The 17468-nt window shown below is 43.6% G+C and overlaps 2 protein-coding genes across 3 annotated transcripts in view; one reads left to right on the plus strand and one right to left on the minus strand.

Annotated features, from left to right (window-relative positions):
- The first annotated feature begins 26 nt into the window (after window positions 1-26).
- Window positions 27-7437, plus strand: RPL9 (ribosomal protein L9). The gene is made up of 8 exons (XM_045017774.1): window positions 27-50; window positions 576-622; window positions 703-818; window positions 1821-1916; window positions 2438-2570; window positions 4154-4234; window positions 4771-4888; window positions 7310-7437. Exons 2-7 carry the CDS (start codon window positions 577-579, stop codon window positions 4875-4877), a joined length of 579 nt encoding a protein of 192 aa, XP_044873709.1. The 5' UTR covers window positions 27-50; window position 576; the 3' UTR covers window positions 4878-4888; window positions 7310-7437.
- A 4429-nt stretch (window positions 7438-11866) lies between these two features.
- The window catches only part of KLB (klotho beta), a 64635-nt gene continuing 59033 nt past the window's right edge, over window positions 11867-17468 (minus strand). Inside the window, exons 8-9 of one of the 2 annotated variants that reach the window (XM_045017771.1) lie at window positions 14836-14890; window positions 13025-13182 (exon numbers count right to left, since the gene is read on the minus strand). In XM_045017771.1, the coding sequence (XP_044873706.1) occupies window positions 13170-13182; window positions 14836-14890 (68 nt within the window). In that variant the 3' untranslated portion in view covers window positions 13025-13169. Of the gene's footprint in view, window positions 13183-14835; window positions 14891-17468 lie in introns of both variants that reach the window. The other variant, XM_045017770.1, reaches the window with a different exon arrangement.

Raw genomic sequence — 17468 nt, forward strand, 5'->3', positions numbered from 1 at the left:
AGAACGCGATGACGAAAAACGCTCTCCCTTTCCCCTCGGTCTGCAGCGAGGTGAGGAGTTTCCCTATTCAGCGATCTGCTGCCATCCGCCGCACCGGGCCCCTCCCGCGCCCCGACGGTGCCGCGCCGGGCACACGGGGGCTCTAGGGACTGTACTGGGCGCCCGGGGATGTTCCTGCCCCCGGGCCGGCGGGCAGAGCCCCAGGCACAGACCCCCCCCCCCCCGCCCGGTCTCGGGGACGCTAGGCCGGGGCCCGGCGCTGGTTCTCCGCCCGCCCCTCCGAGCTGGGGCTGCGGCGGCCTCTCGCCGCGCGGGAGTCTGAGCCTGCCCCGCCCGCAGTGACCCGGCGCCCCGGCTGTGGCGCGTTAATGGCGGGTGTCCAGGCGCGGGGGAGCCCGCGGGGCGCGTTCCGGGCCCCCTGCGTGGCGTGGCCGGGGTGGGGAGCGGCGCAGCGGCCGCTCCCGGGGTCCGTGGGCCCCGCTTGGAAGAGGCTTGGCCGGGCTTAGCGCGGGCTGGGAAAGGCGCGGTGCGGTGCCCCGGTGTCTCTGCCCTCACCCCTGTGGTTCTCGTTGTAGGATGAAGACCATTCTCAGCAACCAGACTGTTGACATCCCGGAGAAAGGTACAGTCCTTTGCTGGTTCCACGTAAGCTTTGTATTCTCGTCCTGCGGCAGGGTAACACGAGCTTTCCTTGTCTTCCAGTCGACATTTCTCTGAAGGGCCGGGCGGTTATTGTGAAAGGTCCCAGAGGAACTTTGCGCCGGGATTTTAACCACATCAATGTAGAGCTCTCCCTCTTGGGAAAGAAGCACAAAAAGGTGAGCATTGCAGGGATATTTTGGGATTATTTTCATATTCATAGAAAGGACGATCCAGTGTCTAGGATACTAATGAGGGACTCAAAGCTCCTATGTGATCTTTGGAAAGTCACTTGGCCTTGCTTGTCTGAGTTCTTATATTTTTTAAAAAGTGACAGTAGTACTTGCCTCACAAATTGTTTTGAGACTAAATACTAAGATTATGAGGTGGTCAGATACACAGATAGGTATCATTTACATTTCTAAGATGGCTAGGCACATCTTGGCTGTCTGAGCCAGGGTTCAGTATTGATATGCAATCAGGTATTATGGGTGTCTGTCAGTGGGCATGCTCTTTTTAAATGTTCCGTTTTGGAGCTACAGTTTTGGGGTAGTTTTAATGTTAAAAATTGTGGAGTAGGTATGTAATTAGAAACCTTGAATGAACTTCTTATTCATTTACTGAATGACGCTTTTAGATTTCCAAATTAATTTTGTTCAGTATAGTATTTTATTATTTAAACTGTAACTATATGTAGTAAGCAAGATTAACCTAGACTTCTGCTGTATTGATAGCTCAGTGCATCTGAGTTAAATTTTCTTGGGCTTGTCTTTTAATAGCACAAAACTTGCCATCACCATAGTTGATAGTGTGGAGAGGTCAAAGATTTGAATGCATATAGAAAAGGAGCTAGCTTCTCACCTAGACAATCCATTCAGGAAAATGTTAATGGAATGATGCCAGGAAGTTTGCTTTGTTATTGCCCTGTGTTTTCTTTGCCTGTTCAATATTTTGCATTCACACAAGTATTTGTCATCTGAGGCTTTTAAAGCACTTTGCATCAGTATTCCTCAAACTCCTTTATACGTGTTAAAAGCTCCATTTCACAAATGTGGAAATTGAGACTTGTGGAGATCATGTGATTTGCTGAAGGCTATACAAAAAACAGTTTAATTTCTTATGGGAAACATGTTTGTTAATTTTGAATTGAAACTGAACACTTTGCTGAACTTTTATTATAGCTACGGGTTGACAAATGGTGGGGTAACAGAAAGGAGCTGGCAACAGTTCGTACAATTTGCAGTCATGTTCAAAACATGATCAAGGGTGTCACATTGGTAAGTTTTATTTTGAAATAGAATATTTGTCATTTGATTCTTAATATCAGACAACTTCATTCTTATGAGAATTTTTTTAGCCATGCTAAATGAAAGGTACTGTGTACAGTGTCAGTTAGCTATGATCTGTCTTTGCAAGTGAGATCACTTTAGAGTTGGGAGAGAACATTAAGCATAAACATTAAAGACCTTTGCGGCTTGATGCTTCAAAAGCAACTCTTCTCTATTAAAAGTTAAAATACTCTTCAGAAACGATCTAACATTTCATCACATTTGTCAAGTAACTCTTAAATGTATCTCCTAGTTTTGGAGTCTTCTAGTTCTGTAACAAAGCGGTTCTTAAACGTCAGTAACCCGAGGACCCCCATTTTGATTTAAAAATTTGCTGCATACTCCCAAGTCCCCCCACTGAGGCTCCACTCCACCCTTCCCTTAAGGCCCCACCTCTTCCTGCCACCACTCCAATCCTGCCCCCAGTTTGAGAAATGTTACTGTAACATTTTTTATTTGGTTACTCCCAGGGCTTTCGTTACAAAATGAGGTCTGTGTATGCTCACTTCCCCATCAACGTAGTTATACAGGACAGTGGCTCACTTGTGGAAATCCGTAACTTCCTGGGAGAGAAATACATCCGCAGGGTGCGCATGAGACCAGGTAAGTATAGTTAGAGGCCTTGTACTTCGCTAATTGAAGTGGATATCATGCTGTGAATGTTTTTGTAACAAACTTGTTTCTAGTAAGATTCAATGCTGTGAACTTTGTAATGGGCATCAGAAGACACTGTTTATGGCCTGACTTTCAAAAGTGCTAGGTGCTCACAACAGATCGATTTCGATAGAAGCTGTGAATATGATTTTCAGATGTTGATCAATCTCTTAATAAACCTGGATAGATCCAGATTTTTTCTGAAGGTCCCATATTTTGCATCGGCACCCCCGCATATGTAATCTTGATTTTATTGGTTTCCAAGAGACATCCATGACACTCTTCTGCTTTTGGCTTTGTTCTAAACATTTTTCATTATCATTTGAAATATTTAATTTAGGAAGACTTAAAAGAACTAGGAATCTTGATGGAGCTTGTAAAGTTGTAGCTTTATGTAGGGCGGTCAGTGTTAAGTCTCTTTAATGCAGTGACTACAGAAAAATTAACTGCTGTAAGAACTTTACATTTATTTTAAGGATGCATATGAAAAGCTTAGTTTGCGGCCTGTCTGCAGAAATCTTTCAAAAGTACAATTTCAAACAATTTTATTCATTTGACACATACTTTTACCTGTACCTCATCAGTATGTTATGTGTTCGTGGCAGTAGGCATTTTGGTTAAGTTTATTGGACAAATGGACGTGTAACCTTAACTGCATTTTATACCTGTAGAGATTAAATATCTGCCATTGGAGGCATTTTAGAATGTTTCTGCACATGCTCTAAGAGTACAAATTGTTTCAGTTATCTTCCTATAAACTAATCTTACCCATTGTACTACAACTTAATTCACAAAAAATATTTAAGCCTTTGGGATCTTTTTGAAAACACCAGTAGTACTGATATTAGCAAACAGTGTTCGATTTGACATTTTGACAAGTAGATTTGAGTTAATGAAGTAATCAGCACTTGCTCATATTCAGAATTGTCTAAAGTTTGTGAATTCACAGCCAGATATGAATACGGGCTATAATGAACACTTATTACCTGACAATGGGAAGGACTTTTGAGTCAATTAGGTTCATCCAAAGTGGTGATCAAACAGATCAAAGCATCAGGGTAGATAACTGGTTGCATTTCAGACAACATTAGCAGATACAATAAGGGCTGGTTTTGTGGTTTATAATGGAGTGATAGTGGTGGGTCTCTGAGGACTGTGTGAAGATACCTTCCATGCAGGCCAAAGACATTCCTGTAAGAGGTAAAATTTTGATCAAATGGCTGGCCTCACTAATCTCACTTGTGCAGTTCTTGATTTTAAAATAGAAAGCAGCTGAAACTTTGTATGTATAGTGCCTAGCACAAAGCAGGGGCAGTCCTAATATTGGCCTCTGGATGCTACCGTAATAAATAATGGAAAGCTAATTCTTGTAATATCCATGTTGTCTCTTACGGGTCTATAAGCCCCAAAGTCAAACAAGATTTCTGAAACAGCGACTGTTTTTCCTTGAATGTCTATAAGTTACATAAAGTGCATCTGCCATACCTCCACAGATAAATATTCAGCTTACTGTGTACTTTCCTTTCTCTTAGGTGTTGCCTGTGCAGTATCTCAAGCCCAGAAGGATGAGTTGATTCTTGAAGGGAATGACATTGAATTGGTATCCAACTCAGGTTTGTATACTAAGTATTTATGGAGGGAGGGAGATATCACTATGCTGTAATAGTAGCCATTTTATTTGCAGGTGTCAGTTTAATTCAGGAACTTTTTTTATATTTTAACACAAACTGTTCCTGAAAAACTTCTTATGGAATTGAAGTGATAGCTCAAATCAAATTCTGTCTAAAAATTAAGTACTACTTATTGCTAAGAATGTAAAACATAAAGATTATTTGTCAGTGCATTTACTTGGTCAGTTATATTGCTTTCCATGTATAGCTTTATTTTGTTTGGGTCTTTTATGCAGCAGCAGAAAAACATTTAAAAACATGATTGTAAAACTCATATTGGCGAGAGGAGCTGGCACCTGAAAGTTCTAGGCTGCTTAAAAAGAAGTTTAGTTTCAAGTTGGCAGTATCCCTTCTAAGCTATTTCATTTCCTGTTAGAGTTTTGTGTCATCAGCTGAAATGTTGGAGTGTGCATAAGAATGGGCTGTGTTAGGGCAGTGTCCTGGCTATGTCTTAAATTTCTTGGGTTTTTTTTCTGTAGCTGCCTTGATCCAGCAGGCCACTACAGTCAAGAATAAGGATATCAGAAAATTCTTGGATGGTATCTATGTTTCCGAGAAGGGAACAGTACAACAGGCTGATGAATAAAACTATAATAGGTTGGTATTTTAAGCAGTAACATTTTGTCTTATAACTTCAAAATATATGTGTAACTTGATAAGTCAGGTCCCTGTCTTAAAGACGTTAGCAGATTTTGGGAACAGGGAATAATGATAGATATGGGAGGGTGGGGCAGTGGTCTTGAAGAGCTAACATATGAAAAGTTGTTTGCTAGTAGGGACTTGTCTATAGTTAAGTTTTGCTGCTTTAAGTATATGTTATTAATATAGTTAGAGGCAACCCCCAGTATGGTTACATATAATCATACTGATATAAAAGTGCTTAAACCAGTGTAGGTTATTCTGATTCGGGAAGCAAAATGAGCAATGCTAATAATAAAGCATCTCTGTACTAGTACAGATGCATCAACACAAGAGCATTTACTGGTATAATTGTCAGTAAAATTTTTTAACCCTGACTGATAGTTAAATTGGTAAAACTTAAGTGTAGATCAGGTCTGGGCTTTGTTCTCCTGGGCATGGTGCATAATGCCATAGCTGAGGTCTTCAAGCAATATTTTGTCACTCTTGAGCCGCTCTTCAAATTTCTTTCTAGTTTGAGGCATTGGAGTGCAGATTCGTTTGAATTTGGTGGTAAGACTTTTGCTCCTTAATTTGGTGATGGCACAGAGCAGTGTATTGATAGGAGGATTTAGCAGCATATTCGTTGCTTAGTATTTTTGCCATTCTGTCGCTATAAATCCACCAACATGACATCCCTTCACTTGAAGAACGGATAATGTTTTAAACTTTGAATAATTGATGCACTACCCTTTGACTACTGAGTTTCTTGATTACATTTATATTTGTCCTCTTTAAGTTACCAAACAATGAAACTGCAACACTTAATATTATGGAAGTAACTTTCAGTTAAGATGGTGCTTCAAGCTTTTCCTTTGGGATCTTTTCAAGGGTCTGCAGAAGAAGTTTATTCCACCAGCTTTTTCATCCAAATATGGTTATATTTTGTTTGTAAAATATACCAGAGTCTCAAGTTGCATTTAAAATTAGCGTCATGAGAACCTTCTGCAGCATAAAAGCAAGGGATATGCAAATTGGCTATATCTGTTTTAACTTTAGTAAAGTTTTAGTACAGTACAGTAATCTTAACGTTAGTACACCTCTACCCCGATATAACACAGGTTCGCATAAACACGGTAAAGCTCTGAGATGCTGCTCTGAGCAGCGTGTTAAGGGTGCTGGACCAGGCCAGGGCCAAGGGGTTTGATAAGGGGTAGGGCGTCTCGGGGGCAGTCAGGGGCTTCCCACACACCCCCAGGGTCTGGGGGGTAGGAGCTGTGGGAGGGCACTTTTGTCCCAGAGTGGCCCGGGGGATTAGCAGGGGGCCGGGAGCAGCCTGCTCTGCTTCCCTCACCCCAGCTGTGTCACTTGGGGGAAGGAATCCTCCCCACGCTCACCAGCAGAAGCGGAGCAGCCCGGCCCCAGCCCGCTCCACTCCGCCAGCTCCCAGCCACAGCGCTCCACTTCCCACCAGGCAGGTGAGTGCAGGACCTTTCCCCAGCCGCCCCCCCAGCGACACAGCTGGGGCCGGGGCAAGGAAAGCGGAGCAGGCTGGGGCCACGTCGCTCCGCTTCCTGCCGCAGGTGTGGGGGGGGGAGGGAATCCTTTACCCCAACCTCCCTGCACTCACCGACAGGTAGGAAGCGGAGCACCACGGCTGGGAGCTGGCAGAGTGGAACGGACTGGGGTCGCGCTGCTCTGCTTCCCGCTGTTGCCGGTGAGTGCCTGTCAGGTGGGGGTGGATAGGGGTTGGATCAGTCAGGGGACAGGGGGGTTGGGTAGATGGTGAGGTCCTGGGGGTGATTAGGGAGGGGGGGTCTCTGGAGGGGGCGGTCAGGGAACAGGGGAGAAGGAGGGGGGCAAAGCAAGTTTGATATAACGCGGTCTCACCTATAACATGGTGAGATTTTTTTTGTCTCCCAAGGACCGCATTATATCGGGGTAGAGGTGTATTAGTGGATTCCACTTGAAACAGACAAAGCCAATTTAAAACATCAACCCTATTATTACCTGCCTTATAGAATAACTTCAGCCATGTGCAAGACTATTTCTTTTTAGTACTGTTCTTTTGAGGGAGGGAGAGGATTAATCACTCTTGAGCCATTGAATTTGACCATTTGCTTTAAAAATGGGTGAAGAAAAGCTACTTCTATTGCATCTGAACTGTGATCCTGCTTAAATGATCAAAATGTGACATGATTCCATGTGTGAGTTCTTGAGTGATGCTTAACAAGTGGAACAGTTTTCTATCCTATATATCAGATATGCTTTTAAAATACATTGAGATTTCCACAAACTTTTAGTAATAAATCTAAGGGAAATCAGAGGGGATTGTACTGACTTAGTAAAGCTTAAAACTGTATATATTCTTTTATAATTTAGCACTCTTTTTACTTACAGTTGTCTAGATTCTGAAACAAACAACGAGCGGGACATCTGTAACTTACTACTTGCTGTATCAAATACTAAATGGGAAGTCTAGTGTAAAAACTGAACACGACAATGTTTTAAAAAATAAAACAAATATTCCAAATTTTCGCTTCTGTCTTTAAGAGCTGAATAACAATGGCTATCATTCTGTGTATTTCTATATTAAATTTAAAATGATCTAAAAATATAATCCTTTGGAGAAGCAGTTCCCCAAGTTAGTTTCGCAAGGTACCATAATATACTGTTGTGTACGTTTTTGCCATCCATTAACAGTGTACTTAACTCCTAGCCTCTCAGAACCCTGGTGTAAAAGAAAGCATCTCAGAGAAATCATTTGAGGATGTACAGACTGTCCAGTTAATGTAATTGAAGTGCTAACTCTGAAACAAAGATTTTTAAATGGTGAAAACTGTTGATCACTTCAGCAGAAGCAGCAAACTGTAATATGTTTATTTTGCAATCCCATTTCATTCTTTCTCTGATTTCAAAGGTTCAGATTAGCCTTGACAGTTCCTAAAACCTGCTTCACCACCAGCTTCTTTAGTCAAGTTATCATTGTAAACTGAAGACTAAAGATGAGGACGATAGAATAGAATCCAACTTAAATATCAGTAGGGGCTGCACACTTTATGCTCATGTAGGCCAAGTTCATTGCATGGATCCCTCTATTCCACTCCACAAACTTCATATATGCTACTGTACATCCCTCTCTGTGTCAGGGACTCCCTGCAGTGCCCTCACCAGAGTTTCTCGGAGACTCCTATGGAAGGAGCTCTTTGTGTGCCCCATTCTTCCCTCCACCCATTCCAAAGTCCCCCACTTTTGCCCCCTGTAGTGTGGGCTCCAAACCCTCATTCCTCCAAGGAAGGGACTCTGTGCCTCCCATTCTCTCCCTCGTGTCACCCTCTTCCCCTAGCATTTTTCTGCCTGAGGAATAAATAATCGAAGCATGTGAACATGTTAAACTAGTGGGAGGACAGGCTGAGATGAGATAGAAGAATTGTCTTGCCAGGGGATTTTAATGGATGCCATCATTCAGTTTTAGACAATTTATGAGGTGCTTGGAACTGGCTAGGGGGCTTCATGTGTTCTCCATTTTCTCCCTTTTGATGTCTTCATTCTTTCCTGAAATTTAGAAGTAGAACGTTCAAAAGTTACTGGGCTACAGACAAACACGTGCCATTTAATTGAGTACGGCCTTCATGAACTTAGTCAAAAACAAGACTACTGTTGTGATATTTTCAGTTATTTAACTGCCACCATACTTAGATTAAATGAAACTACTGCAGAAATCATGGGTCTTGCTGCAAAGTCTAAATAGATGCTTTGAATAGTGTGGGTACTGTCTATTACAGGGGTAGGCAACCTATGGCACGTGTGCCAAAGGTGGCATGCAAGCTGATTTTCAGTGGCACACTGCCTGGGTCCTGGCCACTGGTTCGGGGGGCTCTGCATTTTAATTTAATTTTAAATTAAGCTTCTTAAACATTTAAAAACCTTATTTACTTTACATACAACAATAGTTTAGTTATATATTATAAACTTAGAGAAAGAGACCTTCTAAAAACATTCCTGGCACACAAAACCTTACATTAGAGTGAATAAATGAAGACTTGGCACACCACTTCTGAAAGGTTGCTGACCCCTGGTCTATCAGCTTGGAGTGAACTGCTCCATGGTTCTGAGTTTTCCTTAGTGTATGGCTGCAGGGCTAACAAGTTTGTGGTGACTAGCCCTGTCACATTAACACTTTGCATATAAAATCTGCAGTACCATTATTAACTTCATATAAGCTTTGAAGAAATACTCTTTGTAAAGAAATGTGGGAATAAATGCAAAGCTCTGCAGATCGTTGTATGCCACATAGTTAAAAATTTAAATGATGCAATCTCTCAAAGTAGGTGATAAGCCTCAAAACCGGTACTCACTGTTTCTGCTTAACCAGAATATCTTTTACAAACATACACAAGTTTCAGTTAAGGCTGCCTATCTCCTGCTCAAGGACAGAGGGAGAGATCTGTCCTTCCTCTGATTGCTTCCTACATTGAAAAGTAGCATTGTACGCTGTCTGCCATGTCACCAGGATGGACAAAAATACCCCAGCATGTTGTGTGCTCAATCCTTCCACTAATGCATGAAAGGTGTACATGCCTTGGTTCTACCTGCCATTGTTGCCCCAGAGACTTGTGGAGTTGCAAGGTTGATCTGGGAGCTTCACTTCACAATGCCTGGTATGCCATCAACCATGGTCACTCTGGCTGATGCAGTGTTCCTCAACAGAGTGTGGGTATGATGATCAGTGTTTGCATAAGCCCATGCCTACTAGAAAATGAACTAGTGGTTGGTCCTGATTCCATCACCTCTAAGTCCCTCCCTTTCTCAGGAGGAGAGAGCCCTTCTGGCTATGATACATGCTGGAAGGGGCTTCTCCACCTCCCATGGGCTGAATGGGGCAATAGTGGAGGTGGCATAGGGGAGGGGAGAGCCTGTCCCTAGTGCTACATGTTGGAATGTGCCTGGCAGGGAGGAGGGGCTTCTCCCTCCCATGGGCCAGACAGGCACATGGCATGCAATTGGTTCTTGGCACACCCCTGTCCCAATTTAAAACCTTCCCCAGGGTCCATGTGCCCTTTCGTGTGGATAGCTGGCTGCTGCAACGATTCCTGGAAGGGGCCCTGCTGGAAAACTCAGCCACGCTACTGCAGCAGCTGCTAGGGCCAAGTGTGTCACCCACTCCCCAATCGCTTCCAGGAGTGGTAGGGGTAGGGCCACAGCTATGAGAGCAGTACCTATTCTTGGGGTGAGCAGCTGGAGCTGGGTGGTGGTGGCAGCAGCCAGCCAGGCCGCTGAAGGTGGCAGGCACATGGCAGCTGGGCTCACTACTAGGATTGTACATGCAGCAGTAAGTGGGGAGCAGGGTTGTGGCTCAGTCAATGAGGTAGAGGTGTTAGAGGAGCCTTGATTAAGGGAGACCTGGGATAGAGTCCCTGGAGTGGTTCTGGGAGCAGGGATGTGGGCTCAAAGGCCCAGATGGGGGGAAGGTGACTGGACCACCCAAGGGTGGTCAAATAAGAGCCTCTCTGCAAGAGTGCTCAGGCATCCCAGCCAGCCCCCCTGGGCTGTCGCAGTGAGGGTTGCCAGCATCTCCCTGCAAGGGAGGAGGCCAGCAGCAGGCTTCATGCACCACGTTCAGAGCTGCAGCTCTGCCCCCACCCAGGGTAGCAGAAAACTGCCCCTGTGAGGTGTGGGAGGGCTACCTCTTCCTCAGATGGGGGAAGGGGTAAGTGTGGGAGAAGCATGTCCCTGAGCTGAGGAGGCAGGTGACTGAAAGTGGCATGCGCAGGGGCAATGCACCCAAGACATGTTTTAACTGAAATAGAGGGGACTGATTATTCTCCCCCCCCCAAGTGGTAGCAGGCTACCCATCCTTACACACAAAGGAACACTTAGCGACCACAAGTTCTTTTGAGAATGGGGGGTGTCATGAGAATTGGGAAAACAAGTTGAAAGGGGAGGATGTGGATATGTTCACTCTGCTGTATCAGGTGGAGGATATGGATGAAGAAAATAAGGCTAAGGTGGCTAGCACACTATAGAATTGGACCCTAGCCTTTTATGTATAGGCAAGTTTAATATGTGAAAGGAATCTTTTTTCAGATATTTAGCATAGGCACATGCCCTACATATTGGGGGGAGGGATAGCTCAGTGGTTTGAGCATTGGCCTGCTAAACCCAGGGTTGTGAGTTCTATCCTTGAGGGGGCCACTTAGGGATCTGGGGCAAAAATCAGTACTTGGTGCTGCTAGTGAAGGCAGGGGGCTGGACTCAGTGACCTTTCAAGGTCCCTTCCAGCTCTAGAAGATTGGTATATCTCTTATTATTACTAGGGGTGAGGCATAGTTGAGATATGATGAGGTGTTTAGATGCTGGGCAACAAAGAACCCAAACTTGCCCTGGGAGCAGAAGGACCCAGAATTACAGTTGGTATATATGACACCATGCTGTCCTAGTCAGTAGATTTATCCAGACAACAGGCTAGTTCTACCCAAACTGCAGGCTTCCAAAAGGAATAACAAGTTTATTCTATTTCTATTGCAAATTCAAGCATTGTGAATAAACACACCCCTCACTGACATAGCTATGTTAAAAAAACCAACCCAATACTGTAGATGCAACTCTGCCCGCAAAGGACTGCTTTTGGCAGTATAGTGGATAGTGTTTGGGGGGCTGTGGTGTTCCTACACAAGAAAAGCTTCTCTCTGTGTATGCTGCGTCTATCCTAGGAAAGCTATGCCGCCAAAGACTTTGTAGTGTAGAAATAGCTTGTGGGTGCTGAAATAATATCTGGGAGCTTTGTCCACTGACCAAATGAGCCAAGAGAAAAAGTAAACCAAAGTGAATGAGAGCATCTCAATCTCTTACAAACAGCATTTTAAACAATGCTTAGAGACATTATATAAATCACATTTACCTCACAAACACAAATAAGAGGTTTAGTGAAAATAAGGTAGTTTTGAAAGACACCTATCATAGCCTGTGAAAATGGCATTTTTAATAGAATACACAGAATTCTTGAAAGAAGACATTTCTAAACAAACTGCTCTCATATTTCTTTATGACAGGCTTTGCAACATTGAGGGCTGCACTGGCAGTTTACTGAGAGTACAGGAGGCTCAGCTAGTTAGCACGTTTTCCAGAAATAAATACATATGACTCATAGTTGTGTGCATATCTATTTTCTATGATGGATTAATAGATACAGCTTGTTTTAATGGTTTCTAGTAATAAAAATCTGTACACAACTGACTGATTTTTGTCCCTACCCTGGGGGGGGGGGGAAACAAGCAGTAGTTGTATATCATAATGTCTTGTTCCCAACTGGTCCTAGGAGCTATTACCTTAGTTTTGGAACAAAGTATCAAAATCTAATCTCAACTGCCCCAGTATCAGAGTTGGGCATTTATGTCAATGATGAAGTTAGTCAGATTTATGCCTTTGCAACTAAAACCAGAATCTGGTCCAAACTATTTAATCCTTGGTGTTGAATTTAACTGGAACTTTTTAAAGCTGTCACATTTGCAAACAGCTGCAGATACAAACTTATCAATGACCAAACATATCTGAGTGTCCATCACAAAAATTTCTAGTTTGAAGACATTCACATATAAAAGTGCACATCAGTTCTCACAGCTTAATATCTTTTCAAGTCAAACTAGTTAACAGATCATTCCAAGGCACAAGGAGAAACCATTTAACTTGCTTCATAAGCTAGATAAAAATCACTGGTACCCTTCAACATCAGTTTTTCTTCTCCCTTGTGTAATTATTTTCCATTCCTCCACTAAATGTTATTTGGTGTGTATAACTGGAGTGACTCACATAGTGCTTCTCAGAAATTGTCCCATCATCTTTATCCTATGCAGAAAGCAGATGCAGACAGTGATGAATCTAGTTGAGAGTAGCTTTGTGTCCCTTTTTAAATGGGGGACAGATGTGTTGGAAGTTTTTTGCCCTATACAGTTTTCTTCTTTTTCTTTTGTGAAAAATTATAATTGTTAGAAGCAGGACAAATGTGGAGAAAAGACAGCAGCCAAAGAATATCAGAGGCTTCTTCTGTGAGAGAAATAAACAGAAGGTACACTCTGTTTTTTCCTCTGATTGATCACATAGATCACTAGAATACTCTGCAGGAAAGCCATTGCTGCTAATCAGGTTGTTGTAAATTTGTATTGAAGACTTGGCTCTTGAATCAGAAGTGAAGAATCCAAATCTGGGTTTTGATTTTTCTTCAGTCAGTTTAAATGCATAATAACCTCTAATCTTTACTTTATCAATATGATATGCTGAAAAAAAGGAATGAATGTTGATAAATTCTCATGTATGAAATGAAAAACTATTTAAGATCTCAAATGAACACAACATTTATAAAGTTAAAAATTATAACTGCATTATAAAACAAAATAGTAAAAATATTTATTCATTACTTCAGTGTGCTATATAAATAATCCTAATACTTAATTTGCATGGTTATTCTAATCATCATCAAGGAGATATAGTGAGTAGACTTAGAATCCAGGAGTTCACACTTTACAGTCCTGAGTTTAGTCTACTAGCACCAGATTTTAAAATGTGTTTAGGCACTTAAACATGCAGATAGGTACTTAGTAAGATTCTCAAAACTGCTAGGTGCATAACTCCCCTTCAAATCAACAAGAGTTAGACACCTAGTAGGATTTTTCAAAAGTACCTATATGTATCTTTAGGTGCCTAAATACCTTCAAGAATCTGGCCCCATAGTGCCTAATCATAGTTTGGATGAGTGGATTTTCGAAAAAGGGGTAAAAAAAACATTCTGAGAGGGAATCAGCAGCTCTGAAAGATTAGGAATCCCTATACTAGGCTATTATAGTAAAATAGTTTTTACTTACCTGCCAAGCAAAAGACAGTTACGTACCTGAGCTGTAACTGTTGTTCATTGAGATGTGGGTGCCAATGTGTATTCCATGCAGGTGTGCGTGCACTGAGCACACCAAAGCCAGATAACTTTGCCTAACAGTACCTGTATGGGGCACTGCTAGTGCCCTCTGGCCCTTATCCCCTCTCCAAGCTATTTAAGGATGGTGCTGCCCCAACACCTGTCAGTCACTTTGCATTGAATGTCAAGAATTGAGACTCTGATGCAGAGGGGATGAAGGGTGGGTTGTGGCATACATGTCTGTACACACATCATGAACAAGGGTAACACTACAGGTAAGTAACCACCTTTTCTTCTTTGCGTGGTTGCAGATGTGTATTCCACTCAGGTGACTCATAAGTAGTATCAGGAGGAGGTAGGGCTCGGAATCTACTTAAAGAACAATTGCAAGAGCGCCTTCCCAAAATTTGCATCTGATCTGGATGCATGAGTGGCGGGTATAAGAGGCCGGGGGAGGCTAAGCCTCCCCAAAAAGGATGTGGTGCATCTCCCTCTGGAGGCGCGACACCCTGAGGTCCTGCTCATCCTCTTACTCCATGGCCCCACCCGTGCTGCTCCACTTTCCCCCTACCTTGCGCATGCTGCTCCCCTTCCTCCGAGGGCTCTTCCCCTCTTGTTGCTTGCACTTCTCCCCTCCAGCGGACAGGGGGCTTGAGTGAGGGAGCGAAAAGGTGCAAGCAGTGGGTGAGGGGGGAATCAGCAGGAGCGGGGAGGCGGAGCAGGAGCGGGGCATGGGGTGGAGCGTGAGCAGGTCCTTGGGGGGAGGAGGCCGAGTAGGGGTGGGCCTCAGAGCAGAGCAAGGGGCATGGCCCCCCACTTTTAGGGAGCATCTGGTGCTCGTGCCAAGCCTCCCCAACTGCAGATGTCATGCCCCGACCATGTTTGGATGCAGACATCATAGCATAATACTTGGTTAAAGTATGTATGGAAGACCACATTGCAGTGCTGCAAATGTGCAGAATCAAAAAGTCACTGAGAAAATAAACCAGTCACTTGAAACTTTGTTGAATGGTCTCTTAACCTCTGTGGAGGAGGCATCCAAGCGATTCCATAAGTCATTGTGATATACCTTCTCCCTGAAGGGCCAGAGAAAGGAGAACATTCTTGTTAGGGGAAGCACCAGACCTCAAGCCAGGAGCAACATTCCATGTCAGCTCTAAAGAAGAGTGTGGGGCCGGATGATCTGTGGAGGTCCCCAGTGCCAAAGCGGTGGCATGCTCTAAAAGGTGCTGCTTTAGACTCATCCCTTGCCACCTGTGTGCTCTTTTAAAAACACTTGCAGATGGAGCACCTCTCTTTAATATGCCTTTCTCCCAGACACAACAAACAGTGTGAGGGGGTCACTATTGGGGCTAGCCAACATACACAATGAACAATGTTTAAACCCTGGTGAGGGCATCACCCGGGGTAATTATCTATCTATTCTAAGTACTACAACTAAATCTAAGGGTAATACTAAACTATGCTAACAATGAATGATATACAACAAAGTTCTAGAAAAAAAATGAAATAAACAGTGAGGTAAACTATTACATTAAATGCTCCGACTCTAGCCATGGGTGGTGAGAAGGAACACAGGGTATTGGATCAGTGCTCCCCTTAAATAGCCTGGGGGGAGGGGCTAAGGGCCAGAAGACACAAGAACCACCCCTACGGTACTGCAAGGCAAAGTTCTCCAGCTTTGATGCGCTCATCATGCATGTACTTGAGTGGAACATACATCTGCAACATCTCAAAACAGCAGCTAAATTCAAAGTTGCACATTTCCCCTGAAAGAGTTGACTGAATTGTAAGCTCTTTGGAGCAAGGATTACCTGCTCATTATAAGTGTTTACACAGCCTAGCCAAAAGGGGCCCCAATCAGGGACTGCGATCTTCAGGCACTACTCCAATAAAAATAATACACATTCGTAACACCTAAAATTACCCTTAGTAGGTAAAATTATAACTACATTAAAAAACAAAATAGTAAAAATAATTACTCACCTCTTTACCTTTGCATTCATATGTAAGCAGAGAGAAAATCCATAATATTATTTAAATAAGGTAATTTTGTAGGAGTGTTATAACTAATTGAACTTTTGGCCTCTCTTTGAAGAGATACACTTCTACAGTTTGAAAAATAAGAATTTCATGACCACTAGCCTGAGAATTTCCTAAAGGAAAATAGTTGTATGTCTTTGTAGGGACTTAGGGATGCACAGGAAAAAATGACATCTAGTAATTGTTCCTACTTTAGTTTAATCTTTAGAACTAATTTCCTTTACCATGCCCTGGGTTTTAATAGAGACAAGGCAGGTGAGGTAATGTCTTTTACTGAACCAACTTATTGTATATAGTCATTTGTAGGGTTCCATTATTGTAGCTGATCTCAGTGTCCCAGAAGTTGAAAATGATTATATATAAGAAACCCATGGATCACCACACTTATCTCCACAGATCCAGTAACCGCCTCAGATGCACCAAAAAGTCTATTTATCTACAGTCATACATTTAGGGTATGTCTCCACTACGAAATTAGGTTGATTGTATAGAAGTCAATTTTTAGAAATTGATTGTATACCGTCGATTGTGTATGTCCACACTAAGTGCATTAGGTCAACAGAGTGTGTCCTCACTACCGTGGCTAGCATCAACTTATGGAGTGGTGCACTGTGGATAGCTATCCCACAGTTCCCGCAATCTCTGCCACCCATTGGAATTCTGGGTTAAGCTCCCAATGCCTGATGGGGCAAAAACATTGTCGCGGGTGGTTTTGAGTACATGTTGTCAGTCGCCCCTCCCTCCGTGAAAGCAACGGCAGACAATAATTTCTCGCCTTTTTTCCTGGGTTACCTGTGCAGATGCCATACCACGGCAAGCATGGAGCCCACTCAGCTCATCGTCACCGCTGCTGTTGTGGGCAAGTCTACTCTGGGGGCTGCTGTGATCCAAGTTGCCAATGCAATCATTGATGTTCTGTTATCAAGGATAGCGACTCTGGGAAATGTGTGGGCCTTTTTAGATTTTAGGTGCATCATATTCCTGTCCTTTGTCGCTGGTGAAGAAGTCTTGCAGCCGTTCTTTCCAGTCTGGTCGGCGCTGTAACACCCCATAGCACTTCTGTGGTTGACACATGTAACAGTTCCAAGGCTCTTGCTCTTTTGCCTTGGCCGAGGTACCTTGCCCTACCCGGACCTCCAAGCATTCGACACAGAAGCAGCTGGCATTGCTACACAGCAGCAGCTCCTTGCCTTCACAGCAGATGGTGCAGTAGGACTGCTAACCGTTGTCATCCACCGCTTCCACTGCAACTCTGCTCTCCTGCTCCCCAGCAACGAGCTTGGGGGATCCATACTGGTCCTCCTGGGTGCTGCTGGCAGCACATGATGCAGTAGGACAGGTAACCGTCCTCATCAGACATGCAGCTTGGCCAGGGGCCTCTGGAAATGTCTTCCTGGCTCTGCTCCTAGCAACCTCCAGGGTATGGCTCCATCACTTCCCCTGCAACTTTGCTCTCCTGCTTCCCAGCGATGAGCTCGGGGGATCCGTTCATGAAGCCTGGACAGTAGTAAGGAGCAGTTCAACTATAGGCTGAGCAAGTGCACAATGGTGGTAGAATGTGCCTTTGAACATTGAAAAGCTTGTGGCGCTGTTGGTCAGACCTCAGCGCAA

The sequence above is a fragment of the Mauremys mutica genome, chromosome 5 (genome assembly GCF_020497125.1).
Source record: "Mauremys mutica isolate MM-2020 ecotype Southern chromosome 5, ASM2049712v1, whole genome shotgun sequence".
In the NCBI taxonomy this organism is placed as follows: Eukaryota; Metazoa; Chordata; order Testudines; family Geoemydidae; genus Mauremys; species Mauremys mutica.